The sequence below is a fragment of the Rhinolophus sinicus genome, chromosome 2, assembly GCF_057876585.1.
Source record: "Rhinolophus sinicus isolate RSI-liver-muscle chromosome 2, RSI-T2T, whole genome shotgun sequence".
Classification (NCBI taxonomy): domain Eukaryota; kingdom Metazoa; phylum Chordata; class Mammalia; order Chiroptera; family Rhinolophidae; genus Rhinolophus; species Rhinolophus sinicus.
Genome location: NC_142502.1, coordinates 184350581 through 184369002, shown reverse-complemented (window position 1 = coordinate 184369002; position 18422 = coordinate 184350581). Strand labels below are relative to the sequence as shown.

At 34.0% G+C, this 18422-nt stretch overlaps 1 protein-coding gene across 1 annotated transcript in view; it reads right to left on the bottom strand.

Moving 5' to 3' along the window:
- ROCK2 (Rho associated coiled-coil containing protein kinase 2) overlaps positions 1-18422 on the bottom strand; it is a 108141-nt gene that overhangs the window by 34791 nt on the left and 54928 nt on the right. The window contains exons 5-11 of the mRNA XM_019750089.3: positions 16600-16860; positions 8163-8307; positions 5634-5772; positions 3174-3265; positions 2205-2364; positions 1289-1349; positions 629-640 (exon numbers count right to left, since the gene is read on the bottom strand). Of these exons, the coding sequence (XP_019605648.1) occupies positions 629-640; positions 1289-1349; positions 2205-2364; positions 3174-3265; positions 5634-5772; positions 8163-8307; positions 16600-16860 (870 nt within the window). The remainder of the gene's footprint in view (positions 1-628; positions 641-1288; positions 1350-2204; positions 2365-3173; positions 3266-5633; positions 5773-8162; positions 8308-16599; positions 16861-18422) is intronic.

Genomic DNA, 18422 nt, shown 5'->3' with positions numbered 1-18422 from the left:
ATCACCTTTATAAAGGACTTGGCTTTTTGAGTTCCTTTTGTGCCTTGGGTACAGCAGCAGGCACTTGACAAATGTTGCCTCATTAATCCTAACAAAAATCCTATAAAGATGGTAGTGTTAAATCTACTAACTAAGGAAACTAAAATCCACAAAAGGTGAATAATCGAACCAAGATAGCATAGCTAATAAGTGACAGTACCAAAAATCAACCCAAATCTACTAGAGTCCAAGGTCAATATTCTTTCCACTAGTCTTTCTAGTGATTTGGTTCTCCATGGTTTCTCAAATGTTTCACGTATCTTAAGCAAAACTGTATCTTTCCCTAATAAGAATAGACAGGCCAATGAACTAGTCAAATTTAACTCTATTGCATTAATACAATTTGATCACATGCTAATCAGAGCTGCCCATTATATGTCCTTGATAAACAAAAACCTGAAAATTACATATGTTTTAAGTAACAGATACATAGGATCAATAAGAAAAGGGATACTTGGTAGAAAAAAGGATGGAAACTTCTCTCTTGGGTAGATGCAGTACTCCAAATGCTAAGTGGAATATGGCTATATCAAAACATTGCTAGAGTGATGAGTTTTTCTGCTTTTCAAGATATTTGACATCAACATACCTCTTGACTTTCCTATTTAAAACAAACAAACAAAAAACATGGAAAACATTAAAATGTTTGTTTTGCTTTGTAAAATTCCTAAAACACAAATCATACCAAAATTATCCAACCAAATTTTCAGTTTTACTAAGTTTTGAAGAGAAAAATGTTAAGCATCCTCATTTATGTGTATATGTACGTGTGCATGTGATTTACTTTGTGTGCAGTTATAAATTATAGAGGTCACAAAATACTGTAACAGCATAACAAAATTATCCTTTATATGAATTCATTGCTAAATACTCAAAATTTGAATCCGTCCACCATTTCTGTACTCTTATAGCTTATTATAGCTTTTTATAGATTTTATAATCTTAGTGCTATAAATTTTTATAATTTCTAACTGGTATTATAGCTATTTATAAACCTATTCTATCACTTTTGCTAATAAAACTAAGTCTAAAGGCATGCATAATTCATCTTTTTACTACCATTGTGTCTTACACAACGATACTTGTCAAAAAAAATGAATCATTTCAATGTTATGCTGAACTGTATTTCAACAAGGAATGCCATCTAATGATTCTAAAAGTAGCATCAAATAAACTTTTAAAAATACACGGACATTACTAAAATATTTGAACATGTGACTAAAATAGAGTAGTAAAAATTTATACGTACTTCATTTTTCCTTGATTGTACTGAATCATTTTCTCTACAAGATGGAAAGTCACTTAATAACCTAGAAGGAAAGACAAGAAATACATTCTTTTGCGTGTCATTTTAATCCATTTTTTAAGTTACTCTCAGAATTAAATTCCAACCAAAGATTTTTCTTTCTTTTCACTTCAACATATTTTAAATGAAGCAATATTTTCTAATCTAGACATTTATACCACTTTCAATAATTTAAAATGCTGAACTTTTCTTGCCTATCACTTTTATCAGATGTTCTATTATTTAACATCACGGAGATTAAGTCACTAAATGGAACTACACTTTCCCCCTCTTTATCTCATTTTGAGTTACTCTCAATGTATGCTTATATTCCAAACTTTTGCCTCCACTATTTACCTCCCTATAACTCTCACCTAAACTCCCCACATCTCAGACACTAAAAACTTCCTTATCTTTAAATTTGGCTATAATGTCACCTCTTCCCTGAGGTCTTGCCTGAATTCTCCCTACCTTCACCTCAGAGACACAACTCTTTTTTTTTTCCCCAAACCACCTCAGAATTTTTTGGTACCTTTCTTAAGAAAAATATCACATTCTAACCTTTGTTATGACTATACAGTTTTCTCACATTCCTCATTAGTTGACAAGCTCCTTCAAAAGCAGGTATTTGGTCTTACACTATAGTCCAAAAGAATATAAAGCATTGCCTTGCATTGATTTGTAAATGAGTATCATATAACATTCAGAAATAAAATAATGAAATTAAGTGAAAAATAACTCTTTTGATAGTCCTTTTCAAAAAACTCAAAAGTTAAAAAAAATTAACACTTTATCGTCTATAATCCAGAGTCTCGAAGTAAGACAACTCTTTATAGTTAGACTTTGAAAACAGTAAAAATATAACAAACAAATGACATACAAATTTTCTCTGTAGTAGGTAAATCCTATAAAAGGCAGCTGATTTCCCACAAAAGCTTTAGGAATTGGGAAGGTTTCTACATCTCCTTTATCATCTTCAATGTCATCAAAATTGCTGCTGTCTATATCACTGCTGAGTTCAGGTACTACCGGAGCTGCCGCTGTTAAATAAAAAGAAATAAATTATTTCATTCATCATCAAAACAAAAATATATAGAAACCACCCCATTATGTTTTATATTATTAACAATATATTATATTAACACATTGTACATTAGTAATATATAACTCATTAATGACAAGATATTATGAATTACTATAGAAAATTCTAGCAACACATTTTCTATTTTAACATTTCAAAGAATTAAAATTTTGTAAGTATTTTATTACTACACTAGATTGGCTTTAAATATTTATAAATCAATTAAACAAGGAAAGCAACATGCTATTACTCTAGCTTTAAAATTATAAGCAGCAATAACTTGCACATATATTCTTTAGTCTTCAGTTTTCTACATTTTTAAGCAGAAATATTTCTTACTCTTAAACTAATGTCAAATATAGTTAAAATGAATTACTATGCTTACCCTAGTATTTACCAGGTCTCCATAAATAATTACTGATTTATTAATTCAAACATATTTGAATGACAGTATTATATTTCCTTCTTTCTACAAATTATTGAGATCCATAAAACCTAACTTGACAAATTAAGAAGTCAATAATGTTAATTATAAAAGTATTGGGAAATACTGCCAATAAATATAAACTTATTGTATGCTTAGTTTGCTAAGATATTGAGGTAATATTAATTTAGTTATAAATATTGCCACTGAACAAATTTGAAATGAAACCTCTCAATTTAAAAATTAGCATTAAGTGTATTAAACATGCTTATTAATTCAAAGAGGAATCAATTTATGGGATTTAAAATGTGGTGGGATGGAAATATTTAAATTTATTGACTTACTCTCTCTTATGTTATCCCAATTCCATTGATCATTCTTAAAGAAAGGATGCTGTTTGATTTCTTCTACTCCATTTCTCCCAAGTCGTACCTCCCTAAACAATGCAGTTAAAGATTATATAAAAAGTAAGGTTATGAAAAGACAAAATTAAGAAGTCTAATCTCAATAAGGATCAACATAAGGATCACAAATGAGTTAGAGATCTTTTTTAAAAGCTTTAGCTTAAATGTTCCTCAAAAATAAGCAATTTCAATTATATAACATATAATCTCTCTAGATAGATTAAAAAGACTGCAATGTATAGTAAACTCAATAGAAAGTAAAATATATTTCCATCTGTAGTTTGTGTCAGAAGAAAGTACACATGAGACTTTCAAATAAAAAAATGTACCTGCATGTACCACAACTGAATAACCAACTTCAGGACGTAAAATGGACAATGATCTAACTTTGGGCCCAGAAGTTATCAAAACCTCTCTAATAAAAATATTATTTTAAAAATCCCCTTCTTAAAAAGAAACCACATAATTTGTTTGAAGCTACCCATATTTACTCAGATAAATTATATCTCTACATTTATATATTAAAATTATCATTCTGAATATAAGAAAAATGTTGGCTAGTAATTTTATTCTCTGCCCCTTTAAGTCTTCAATGAAGGTTTTATGGAAATAAAAAGCATTTGGTTTTTTTTATATGCCCTGGAGTTATGCTTACTATAAACAGGAAAACCTGTAAACTTTGGAGGGAAATACTCCTAGCCACACTGATGGCATTAAGTTCTTTTAAAAATATCTTCTCAGGGCAGCAGGGTGGCTCAGTTGGTTAGAGCACGAGCTCTGAACAACAGGGTTGCCAGTTCAATTCCCACATGGGCCAGTGAGCTGCGCCCTCCACAACTAGATTGAAGACAACAAGCTACTGCTGAGCTTCTGGAGGGGCAGCCGGAAGCTCAGTGGGTGAGAACGTGAGCCGGTTCAATTTCCACATGGAATGGTGGGCTGCGCCCCCCGCAACTAAGGTTGAAAACGGTGCCTGGACTTGGAGCTGATAAGCCCTGGAAAAACACACTATTCCCCAATATTCCCCAATAAATTTTTTTTAAAAAATGTATTACATATTAAGCAAAATTCCTTAAAAAAAAATATTCTCCACCTCCAACCATTCATTAACATATCCTATTTTATTTTACCTTTCAGCACAAATGATGGTCATCCCCATCAAATCAAAACATTGTACAGGATTTGCTTTGAGTTTATTAGCCTGGATTATGCATTAATAATATAATTAACAAGTCTTAAAAGTTCTATTCTACAAATAATTGATAAACATATAAAAATGATTAACCTCTCTAATGAGGAAAAATAAAAATAATTTATCTTTCTTCAGATAGGAAAAGAAAAAATTCGTAATGTTTAGTTTGATGAGAATGAGGTAAACAGTTATTGTTAGTGAAAATAATCCCTGATGTGATTTCTCTGTGGGTCAATTTTGCAACATCACCTAATTTTAAAATGCGTATCCTAGTATTCTACCTTTAAGATTTTAACGTACAAAAAGTATGCAAAGGTGATTGCATGAGGATAGTCATTACAGGATTGCTTGTAACAGCAACTAGCTAACAAATACTAAGGCGTGCTAAGGAATCATAGCATTTTAGAGCTACAAATGCCCTGTGACATCATCTGATCAGATCCTATCATTTTATGGATGAATAAAATTATTTCCCAAAAATGTAAAATGATTTCCCTAAGATCACTAAGTTAGTGAGTAAAGTTTGGACTGTGGAGCAAGCAACCTCTTGTATGTGTTGGTCCTTCGATAGGATGACTCCTGTCCCAAATATAAAATGGGAAAACAGAAAAGAACTGAATAGAGAGACCAAGGAAGAAACTCTGCTGAGCTTCCAAGCTTAGCTTCTCTTCTTGAGGCAGATTCTCCCAATGTTGTTCATCTATTTTGTTTTAAAATATAGAATTTCCAGGACACACTTGCTCATATTCAAATGCAAATAAAACCGGGTTGGAAAGGAGGCACTCCCAAGTCAAACACAAGTATAGCTTTTTTAAGATTATAACCAGTTGAGTATCTATCTGCACAAAATGCTCTTCTCTCAAAAGTTGTACAATCAAGAGTAATGTGGCTTAGTCACCTTAAAGAAAATGTGAATAATACAAAAGTTTTACTTCTCTCTAATGTGTTATTTTACCAAGTTCTGTTTTTTTCTTTTTAGACACAAGGGTTAAGGTTAGATTTAGATTACAACTGGGCTGTACACACAAAATGACAAGGCTAACCCAACCCCAGGCTTAGCAGTAAAAAGAGGCTAACCCAGACTTAAATGCAATTTGGATGAAGCGAGAGATTGATTTCATATGTAAATAGGAGTTAGGTATGTGTTCATTGCTACAAATTTAAAAGCTAAAGGTATCATTGCTACACAGAAAGTCAATGTACATTACCTATCTGTTAGGAAGGCACAGATGAGATTCTTCGCGTGTTTAGAAATTTCTGCATCTTCAGGGAAACACAGTGAATTTTTATGATCCATAATTTTGCTGTATGTTCCTACAAGTGAATCTGCATAAAATGGAGTATCCCCTAAAATTCCAAGAAAGAAGACATTGAATGTAATAGAGAATGCAAATGAAATACTTTTCATCTAACATTTTAAAATGTTCAGTCTAAATGTGTCACATGCATGGAAGAATGAAAGGTTATGGGCCAGAAGTCTCGGTCAAAACAAGCAGCCACAAACTAAAAATATATTTAAATTTTAACCATACCAATGAACCATCAACCCTTAGGAGCAAAATAAAATCTATGCTAACTCTAGACTTCTGTTGCTGTTGTTTTTATAATGGGAAAGGAAAATATTTAAAGAAAAAGATTAAGTGAGGTCAGCTCAGTCGGAGTCCTCTACAGCTTGAGCTGGATCCTGGATTAGCCTTTTGAGATTACTGTCTAGAGCTGTGTTATTCAATACAGTCGCCACCAGCCACGTATGGCAATTGAAAGTTAAATTAATTACAATTAAACAAAATGAAAAATTCAGTTCCTTAGTCACACTAGCCACATTAAAGTGCTCGAAGTGGCCAGGGCCCACCACACTGGACAGCACAGAGATAAACCATTTCATCACGACCGACTGGACAGCGCCTCCCTAAGAATTAGACCCACCCTGTTATTTTACATATGGGAAAGCCAGCCCGGATAGATGACATGTGCTTTGCCTGAAGTGACACAGAGTTGAACATGGTAGAAATGGAGTGTTCCTGCTGACTAATGACTGTGATGTTGAGGCACTGAAACGAGTTAAAGACAGAAAAAGTTGCGGCATCATTTTGGCCAGAACTCATCTGAAGCCACAGACAGGGTTAAAGACCCTGCTAGTTAGTACGCCTCAACACTGGTCCCAGTAAAAAAGCCTTCCCCAATCAGCCAATCCAAAACTTCAAAAGTGTAGACAGGTAGGTAATTTTTATTTGTTTTCAAAGGGAGGGCAGGGGAAAGCTTTGAATTCAAGATTTTTCTAGGGCGATTTTTAACTATAGCAGAGTCCTTTAAATGAAGTCCCGTGCCAACCAACCTGAGCAAACACCAGAGTAGGCTCAGAATACTGCAAATCAGTGCCATACAAACTCATAAAATTCAGCTTCCAGAGTTGAGAACAGTAGCAGGAATTTAAATGGTCTCTTCAAATGAGCCATGTGACTTCCCGCAAAGTATATTATTTTCTAAATTCCTGTGAGGGTCAAGGCAAATGACAGAATATATTCTACTTCCAAAAGATAATGAGAAACACCTAATGCATCATCAGATCAGGCCAGAGGTGGGGAGAATGGACAGCTACCTGGAAACATATGGTGAATACACAGAGATCCACTACGAAGACAAAGGTCTGAAACAAGCAAGTCACACTATGACATGAGACTAAGCACAGCAAGATCAACGCTACACACACAGGATAGTGAACAAGAGAAGGCAATTTATACCACAAAAAAGTTCCATACTTATTACTTAAACTTGGGAATTACCAAAGTGTTCTGATTTTTTTTGTTTAGTAATAACCATACTCAATTATTGTACAGATTTTCTATTTCCAATTTCTTTTAGGGTCATCTTCTAGAAAATTAATTCTCCAATTTCTAAAAATATATTTCCAACTCTAAAGTCATTTTATATAATGTTATTATTAGCCTTACCACACTTGCCTCAGAAAGTAGATTTGGCTCTATCTCCCCTCTTCCCCAAGCCAGATGATTCAGTCATTGGCTTCCTTAGCCAGAAGATATTTTTGTGTCCCTAATACTTATTAATGGGAAATCTTAAGAATGAAATCTATGATGTAAAAAAAGGTTTTGAAACACTTAAGCCTTTAAAATTTTGACTTGGTCAAAGTAAAAGAAATTACTAAATTTGCCTCTATATTTCCTGAGACTGAAATATTATAAAACATATTTATTTTGATAGTCAAATCATCAATAACTATATTTATGATTTATTTTACTGGAATTACAAACCATATACATAAAAATACGGTCAACAAACATCAATTGCGTAACTATATAAGCAAACTAAAAAGTATTTTCAGTTCTCTATTATATTATTAGAACAAGTATTAACAGCCTTATATTTAAAATATTCACATCGAATGCTATTGATCAAAATATCTTAGAATGGAGATCATTGTAGCTGCAAACTTGCTTCTTGTTTTAGTATTTACCTAATACAAAAAGGTCTACAAGGAATATTTCCTAGCAGTATACTTTCAATTCCTTTCATATTCTACTCAATCAATTTGCCAGTGTGAGGCTTGGTTTTAATTTTGCAAGTAACAATCTGTCATATCAGACTACTAATTCAAAGTTTTCAGAAATCCCATTTTTTCCTAGAACACATAAAATTTCCTTATATTCTCAAATTCCTGACTTAGAACTAATGTTATGAAATGGGTTTTGAGAAAAGAACAAGTTAAAATATTTACTTACCCACCAGCATCTCAAAAAGGAAAACACCCACAGACCACCAATCACATTCTCGTCCATAGTAACCATCACCCCCCTGCGATTTTAGAACCTCAGGTGATATATAATCAGGTGTTCCAACTGCTGTGTCACAATGCACCATACCTGTCTGGGTAAATAGAAGAGATAAAGAAAAAGATGTGTGTAAAACGCACACATAAATGCAACAAATTCATTTATTATTACATATAAGTGGCTATAAACTGCTACCAACAGAATTCCACTGCTGATACGGCTTTGGGAGGATAGAGGACAAACACATTATGAAATGCATAAAAATGTCTAATTATGGGAGATCAAAGATAACTTTCCAACCCTTTTTCATCAATGAAAAAAAGGAAAAGGTGGTAGCTTTTCTATGGAATTCCATGCAAATCAATATCCATGAAATCATGCAATTTTTGTCCTTTTCCATCTTTCTTATTTCACTTAGCATAATACAATCAAGATGCATTCCTGTTGTCTCAAATGGCAAGATCTCATCTTTTTTATGGCTGAGTAGTATTCCATTGTATATGTATACATACCCTATTGTCTTTACTCAATCATGTCAATGGACACTTAGATTGTTTCCATGTCTTGGCTATTAGAAATAATGTTGCAGTGAACATAGGGGTACATATCTTTACAAATTAGTGTTTTCATATTTTGGGGATAATTACCCAGAAGAGGAATTGCTGGATCAGAAGGTAGTTCCAGTATTAATTTTTAAAGGAGCCTCCATACTCTTTTCCATAGTGGCTGCACCAATTTATATTCATCAACAGTGTAGGAGGGTTCCCTTTTCTCCACATCCTCTTCAACACTTGTTATTTCTTGTCTTTCTGACAACAGTCATTCACACAGGTGTGGTGTGATATCTCATTGTGGTTTTAATTTGCATTTCCCTAAAAACTAGTGATATTAAACATCTTTGTCTGTTGGCCATCTGTATTTCTTCCTTGGAAAAGTATCTATTCAGGTCTTCTGCCATTTTTTAATTGGATTGTTTTGTTGTTGTTGAGTTGTATGAGTTCTTTATATATTTTGGATATTAGTCCCATAACAGAGGTATCATTTGCAAAAACATTGTGCCATTCAGTTGGTTGCCTCTGTTTCATTATTTTCTTTTGCTGTGCAGAAGTTTTTGAGTTTGACGTAATTCCATTTGTTTTTGTTTCTGCTTCCCTTGCATTTGGAGTCAAATTCACATAAACATTTCTGAGATCAATGTCCAGAAGCTTAATGCCTATGTTTTCTTTTATGTATTTTACTGTTTCAGGTCTTACACTCAAGTCTTTAATTCATTTGAGTTAATTCTTGTATATGGTGTAAGATAGTGTTTTAGTTTCATTCCTTTGCATATGACTGTCCAGCTTTCCCAACACTATATACTGAAGAGACTTTCTTCATTGTATATTCTTGGCTCCTCTGCCGGAAATTAGTTGCCCATATATGTGGGTTTATTTCTGGGCTCTCAATTCTGTTCCACTGGTCTGTTTTTCTGCCAATGCCAAAGTGTTTTGATTACTATAGCTTTGTAGTATAGTTTGAAGTCAGAGAGTGTGGCACCTCCGGCTTTGTTCTTTTTTTTCTCAGGATTGCTTTAACAATTCAGGGTCTTTTATGGTTCCATACAAATTTCAGGATTTTTGCTTCTATTTCTGTGAAAAATGCCATTGGAATTTTGCTAGGGATTACACTGAATCTGTAATTGTTTTAGGCAATATGGACATTTTAACAATGTTAATTCTTCCAATCCATAAATACAGATTATCCTTCCATTTCTTTCTGTCTTCTTCAGTTTCTTTCAACAGTGTCTTGTAGTTTTAAGTGTAGAGATCCTTGACCCTAAATTTATTAAGCATTTTATTCTTTTTGTTTCAAATCTAAATGGGACTGTTTTATTTCTCTGATATTTTGTTATTGGTATATAGAAATGGAACAGATCTTTGTATACTGACTTTGTATCCTGCAACTTTATTGTTTCTAATAGTTTTTTTGCTGGTCTTTAGGGTTTTCTATATATTGTCATGTTCTCTGCAAATAGTGACAGTTTTACTTCTTCCTTTTCTTTCCAATTTGGATGCCCTTTATATCTTTTTCTTGCCTAATTGCTCTGATTAGGACTCCCAGTACTATGTTGAATAATTGCTGCAAGAATAGTCATCCTTATCTTGTTCCTGATCTTAGAGGAAAACCTTTCAATTTTTCACTGTTGCGTATGGTATTATCTAAGGGTCTGTCATCTGTGGCCTTTATTATGTTGAGGTACTTTCCTTCTACACACATTTTATTGAGGTTATCATAAATGGATGTTGTATCTTGTCAAATGCTTTTTCTGCATCTATTGAGATGATCATATTATTTTATCTTTTGTTAATGTGGTGTATATCACACTGATTGATTTGCAGGTGCTGAACTATCCTTGTATCCCTGGGATGAATCCCACTTGATTGTGGTAGACGATCCTTTTAACATATTATTGTTTTCGATTTGCTAGTGTTTTGTTGAAGAATTTTACATCTATGTTCATCAGAGACATTGGCCTGTAATTGTCTTTTTTTATGATGTCCTTAACTGCTATCGGTTGTCAGGGTAATGTTGCCCTCATAAAATGAATTAGAGAAGCATTCCTCCTCTTCAATTTTTCGGAAGATGTGGCAAAGGATAGACATTAAATCTTCTTTGAACGTGTGGTAGAATTCACCAGTGAAGCCATCTGGTAGTGGCCTTTTGTTTTGTGGGAGGTTTTTGATTACTATTTCAATTTTCTTACGAGTGATTGGTCTATTTTGGTTTTCCATGACTTTGGACTTCATTTGTTCTTCTTTTTCTAGTTCCTTAAGGTGTAATGTTATATTGTTTGAGATTTTTCCTGTTTCTTGAGTAGGCTTGCATTGCTACAAACTTCCCTCTTGCTACCGCTTTTTTGCTGCATCCCCAAAATTGTGGTATGTTGTATTTTCATTTATCTCTATGTATCTTTTAATTTTTTTTTATTTCTTCACTGACCTAATAGTTGTTCAGTAGCACGCTGTTTAATCTCTTTATCTGTGCATCTGCGTACAGAGCCACCGTCCCTAGCTACCCCTTACCTTCCCACCTCCCCTAATACGCCCACCTTCCGATGTACTGATGCATGGATCTCTCAGGGATGTTTGTGTGTTGAGTAGAGGAACCTTTGTTGGATTATGGTTGTCTGACTTGTAAATTGAAGATACAAAAGGGTCTTCATACTCTGCCATGATAAACATCAGCCGAAACTTGCAAAGATTTTGTAGATTAATTTAAATGCCCTTCATTTCCTTTACCTGCCCAATATTAGATATTGTACATAATGAGAGCCAGGTTTCTCACTGTCCAAAAAAATAAAGGAGGAAGATTAGAATGAACCCTGTGGTGTAGAACTAGAATCAGAAGTATCAGTATGAACTCATGGATTTTTAATATACTATATACACAAATACAAAATTAAATATGAACATGCCTGTGCATGTGGGTTAGTACGTATAGTGTATATAATGTACATGTGTCCATTGCGAGGGCTTAGAAGTAATGACACTCCAGGAGAATAAGCATATCTAGCACCCAAGTACTGATTTCTAAATACCATTCATGAATAAATCAGAGCTTCTCGGAGAAGTAGCTGATTCCAGGGTTTAGACAGAGAAAATACAAGACAAGTCTTCAAACATCTTATGTCAAAAAATAAGAAAATGCTCCCAAAAAATGGCATGTCTTTTTGGAAGGACATAGGAAGCAACCTAAAGAGCCTCCATAAAACAAGCAAACTTTGGACTGAGTTTCAAAGTATGAGTAGGAATCGGCCAAGAAGACTGTATTCAGTAACAGCATATATGAAGGCCAGGAATCATGAAATGGCCTGGTATGAAACGAACTACTACATAATTTAAGACCTCTGTACCATAAGGTACAAAACAAAAGGTCAAATGATAGAGAATGAGGGTGAAAAAGTAGGCAGGGATCATATTATCATAAGAGGCTTTATGTGACAAGCTAAGGAGTTTGAACTTTACTCAGGTGACAAAAATCTACTTAAGCTAGAGAGCACCATAAACGCGTATGCATTTTTAAAAGCTTCCTCGAAAGTACTTTATTTTACATGAATTACATTAAGTGTGTATTTGCTAGTGTTTTGTAACTGACAAAATATCATAAATTGAGAGATTTACTAAAAACACAAAATCGGTCTATCACAAATCTTAGAGTTGGTCTAAGAAACTACTCAGAATGTTTCCTGTAACAGTGTAAAAGAAAAATTGTAAACAGAATTCTTAATTATCAGAAGCATTAAAAGCCTCAGTTTGACTGCTACATAGGCAAGATCCTATTTAGTTCACTTCAATAATTAAAAATGAGCATTTGCACCAGGGGTTCCTTTCTCAGAGAGGCGTATCCCTTGCCTTGTAGCATTCTTGGATAATGGAAGGTCCTGCTTCTTTTGTGTTCTATGTAAAAAAATAGCCCAACTGGTTTAGAACCCCACTTCCATTGTACAGTGCCCACAGGCACACAAAGCTGCTTATTATTCTAGTTCTCTTCTTGGGTACCAATTATTATTTTCATTAGGGCTCCGGTTACAAAGCTGCATAGCTTTTAAATGGCCTGTCCCCATTGCTCCTGTAAACCTGGTCTTTTAAATGTATAATTTTGCAGAAACATGAATAGAAATGTCTATATTTTAAAAATTGATGTCACTGTACAAGGGTCAGAATATCAAAATTTTACCAAGTAGCTTTTAAAAATTCATAGCCCCAAATTAATCAAACGGTATACACTAGAATACTAATGGATAAAATCTTATACTGTTTTCAGGTAATTTAAAATATTAACATAAAATATGCCTGAAAAGGTGGTAGCGGTTGCTATAAAATGCCTAACAGGCAAAGAGGGAACTCAATTTATCTAATTAATGCAAGTAACTTTAAATCACAGTACTTCTTGGCTATCATTGAGACATCTAGATATAAATATACTGCACTGTGACTTTCACTCACATCCAGATACTTTTTTTTCAGGGAGAAAAAGAGTGACAGCACCAGAGAATTGATTGTGCAATCCATAATTTATCAATGATAGAACTTAATGTGATATCATTACTCTTAATTGTGATAGTAACGAATTATTTTAGTCCTTATAGGTTATAATTTTATATTGTATTTTAGTTTTGCTTTTATCCATGACATAATGTTTTATATGAAGCTAGAAAAGTTAAAAAGCAATTCAAGCATCTCCGTCTACAGTATAAAGAGTTGGCAAACTTTTCGTTAAAGGGCCAGACAGCAAATATTTAGGCTTTGTGGGCAACGTGGGTCTCTACTGCATATCTTCCTTTTCTTTTTTAAGCAATCTTTAAAAAATGGAAAACCATTTATGGCAGAGAAGTTGTATAAAACCCCACAGGCCAGATGTGGCCCTGTGCTCTAGTTTGCTGATCCTTTCTATAGACATCTAGATGAATGAGAATGAAACTATGGAAGTTTCCAAAGGCTTTGAGACTGTAACAACAATCAAAGACAAAGTGATGAAACTGAAACTTGCAGTAACACTATTTACATTAATAACTAACATAACAAAACTGTAAATTCTATGTACTAATTTTCAATTAAAAAACTCCTTTGTTCTTCAACATTATATTAATTGTAATTATTAATATTACTTGAGGAATGGAGATTTGGGGTAAAGCAAACATTTTGAAATTTCAGTATTTAGAATTAACATTTGACTACATCAAAATTAAGGATTTCTGTTCAAACAAAAAAGACACAGATAGGTAGCAGACTAGAAGATGGTACCAGCAATATCTGTGCACTCACTGTCTAGATTACATAAGGAATCCTGGCACATTAACAGGAAGTCATTTTGAAAATGTCAAAAGATATACAACACAGGTAATTCACGAAACAGAAAGGACTGACAAGTATAAGAAGAAAGATTTGACATCATTAGTTATAAAATAAATGTGATTTTTGAAAAACACTACTTTATACCACGGGAACTGGTAAGATTTAGAGAGTGAATAATATAGGGAGGATGAGTGAGGACATGGGGAGGCAGGGTCTCTCTCACGCACTGCTGGCAAGAAGTCTGGACATTTTCAGCCATTCTGGAGATCAGATAACACTTGATTTATGTATCCTGATACAGCAGTCTCATTTCTAGGTTTTTGCTTAGTGGAAACCCTTGTCAGAATACACATGGGGCATGTATGAAGATGTTCAACATAATACTACTGTTGGTAGCAGGGAGCTGGATGTGACCAACACAAGGGGGAATAATAAATAAAATAGATAAATACTATGGAATAAGAAGCAGTGTGCTAATTTACATATATCGGGAATAGATACAAAACATTGAGTGAAAAAAGTAAACAAAATGGTACCCATACCATTATACTATTTATACACACGTATACTATACTTATAGTCTGCAAGAGCTTTTAGTAAATACATTACAGTGGCTGTGCATTAGGGACAGAATAAGGCAGAAACTGAATGCAGGATAACAAAATAAAAACAAAATGGGGCCTTTGTGTAGAACACACTAATGACAATAAGCTGTTAACAAAGGAGTATAATTAACTCAACTGTATGTACCTGAATTAAAAAAATAGTAAACAAAATTACATAAACCATATTTCATTTTGCCTTGTAAAGAGACAATTTAAGCTATTTAAATAGCTGAATTTGGTATTCACTTACATGCTTATAAAATTATTTTGTAAATACCATATTCTGTCCTGTTCCTCATACTCTCACACTTCGTATCTTTCTTTCCTTAACGACTTTTACCCACTCTGAAAACAGGTAGTGGGATTTATTTCTCTCTGCACCGCCCCCAAAGGTTTTTGGTTTAATTAAAATCAGAATACACTTAAGGATATAAGTGCAGAGCAAAAACATCATTTAGTATATATAACATAAAAAAGTTTAGCATTCTATTAGAAAATAATTTCATACTTTATTTTCATTAAAGATAATTTTCACTGTTAATCATGTCACACTATAATAAACACCACAAGAGGGAGCTTTGGTGTTTATGTAATATAGTATGACAATCAAATACTCCACCTACTAAACACTGACAATATATGCAGAACACAAACATAGTAACATACTCTATGAAGAAGATTAAAGAAGTAAAGGGGAAAAAAAACAGTAAAGGGATGTTAAGCTTTAGCTGGGTACACAGGACATACAAACCTAGATAAGACAAAAATGGCCTAGAAGTATAGCATAAATTCTAACTAAGTAAGGACATTATGACATTAGAAGAGTGATCAGTTAAGTTAGAATTATCAGGGAGAACTTTCAAGATGGGGTAAAATTAGAGCTGAGCTGGGAAAAATATGGATCGCTGAAGAAGGTAAGACAATCAACAAAAGTGACACAGAAGGCATGAATAAGTTAAGAGGTAAAGAGAAAAGAAAATCAACTTAATTCAAAATTATTGTGTTGATAAGGTAATTAACAAGAAAAAAGATTAGCAACCGTTTCCCTGAAAATAAGACCAAGCCGCACAACCAGCACTAATGTGTCTTTTGGAACAAAAATTAATGTAAGACCGGGTCTTATAGTAAAATAAGACCGGTCTTATTTAAGACCCGGTCTTACAGTAAAATAAGACCGGGTTTTATATTACTTTTTGCTCCAAAAGACGCATTAGAGCTGATTGTCCGGCTAGGTGTTATTTTTGGGGAAACATGGTGTATAAGCATACTGGAAGGTTATAAAAGCCATACAAAAGATGATATCCAGTTTGCTCTCAATATACATCGCCATTTAGAAAGTCTAATAGAGATATGCAAGTCATCCTCTAGATCCAACACGAGAAAATGAATACAAAGGAAATAAAACATTACCCCTCCCAATCAGGAACTACTACCAGGAATTACAGCATACTTACAGAAAAGAAGATAAGAGATAGAAATTTTGTAAGGAAAATAATAACATCATAATTACCTATGAGGTTAATGCTACTGAATCTATGAATCATAGCATGAACTATTCAATAGGTAAAGCACCGCAGGTAATGTCCCCACACTTACTCCTCCATGTGGCTGGTGCAGATAGGTTAGTAGGAGGTGGTAACATAAGCTTCTTGCCTTACTTCTTTTTTAAAGGAAAAATACAGAAATAATAGTGATGGAAATACCCACCTACCTTAATTTATATTCTGTGTCCTTGGATTCACCAAATCTACTAATAAAGTATTCTACAGCTAGATGAATGATTAGCAAAGGAAATGCGATGATCAAGATATTTTATTGCCTCGTTTGAGTCATTACATAGTTAGCAAAACTAAATTTATCTTTGTTGAAAACTATAAAGTCCAGATTTGAAGTGTTTATTTTTGTTTCTCAAAAAACTACCATTTTTTTTACGTGCTTATTACTTACTTCATCCATCTTCATACATGTGCCAAAATCTGCTAATTTTAGATGTCCATGTTTATCCAAAAGCATGTTGTCAGGCTTCACATCTCGATGAATTAAACCCATGGAGTGTATGGCATCCAGAGCGAGAACCACCTCCGCAGTATAAAATTTGGCCCATTTTTCAGGCACATCATAGTTACTCATAAGGTTTACAAGGTCTCCACCAGGCATGTATTCCATTACCATATACAGATACTTATCATCTTGAAAGGCACAAAAGAGCTGGAAAGCAAAACAGGAAGAAAAAAAATTTTTTAATTGAAAAGAAGGAAAACCAAAACCATAAACAGAACAAAAACCAAAACCTGTTGTTGTTATTATTACCGAAAAAGACAAATTATTTTATATCCAAAACCAAGATGAACTTTATGAAATCTTTGATTTTAGATTTGGACATCGTTAAGGGGAAACAGTTACGAGACAAAACTTTGAGATGGGTATCTTCTTCATGCTTACTAACAAACTATGCATAAATGAGTCATTTTCCCTCTTGGAGAATACAGGAATCTATATAAATAGAAATATTTTACAAGAGAGTAAGAATGAGGAACATAAAGGGTGAAAGAATGACAGAATTCAGAACGAAATACAAGTTACTGCACATAACTCAAAAAGAAGAGAGCTGAGGAGGCAGGATCAGTTTAGAAACACCTAAAAGGTACCATATTCAATGGCTACAAGAAGAGGGACTAAGTGCCAACAGCTGGATGAGTGAGCAGATGGTAGGACATCTGGAACAGGTTTTTCTCCTCTCCCCCCCTCCCTGTTGTCTTGCTCATAATAAGCAGCAAGTGGCAGTGTAACCTGCCCCCAGACTAAAGCAGTGGCATTCGACCAGAAATAAGACACCAGGCTAGTGTCTGACCCCCAGAAGAGACAGAGAAATCACAAATTCAGGAGGAAACATATCTGTACATTCCACCCAACTAATGTCCCGCCCCTCCTGGAAGCAAGCAATGCAGAGAAAGAAGGTTTCCACAAAGAGGAGAAAAGGTAGAGCAAAATCAAAAATCAACATTTGAAACACAAAGCAATTCAAGAAACAACAAAATTGTCCACATATGCATGAGTCTATGTTGGAGTTTTCTATTCCATTAGTTTTATTTGTATATTCTTGCCACCAGTACCATAGTGTTTTAATTAGTTCAGTTTCATTTGCTTGGTATTGATTGATTAAGCTTTTTAGATCTATGGGTTTACAGATTTCATCAAATTTGGGGTATTATTTCTTCCAATAATTTTTCTAGCCTCCTTCTCAGACTTCAGTGTGTGCATGGGTGTGGGTGTGTGTGTATACATATATATAATGATCACAGCTTTATTACGCAGGCACGGTCTGGGTGGGAGCAGGCTTCTGTGCCCTCTCCCTATGAAATCAGGGCACATCACACTCTGCACATCAATGTGTTCACCAATCAGGAAGCTCCACTGAGTGAGTGTCAATGTCCAGAGTTTTAATTAGGGTCTCCTTACATAGGCATCATTAGTTAAATCATTGGCCATGTGACTAAACTCAATCTCCAGCTCCCTTCTCCTTGGAGTTCAGGCAGCTGAAAGTCCCAAACCTCTAATCATGTGCTTGTTCTTTCTGGTGATCAGTCCCCATCTCAAAGCCATCGAAAGGCCACCAGGAGTTGCCTCATTAGTATAACAAAGACGCTGCTATCACTCAGGAAATCCAAGAGCTTTTAAAAGCTCTGTGCTAAGAACTGGGGATAAAGACCGAATATATTCTTGTTATACCATACCATACAATGGAATACTACTATTGAGCACTAAAAAGA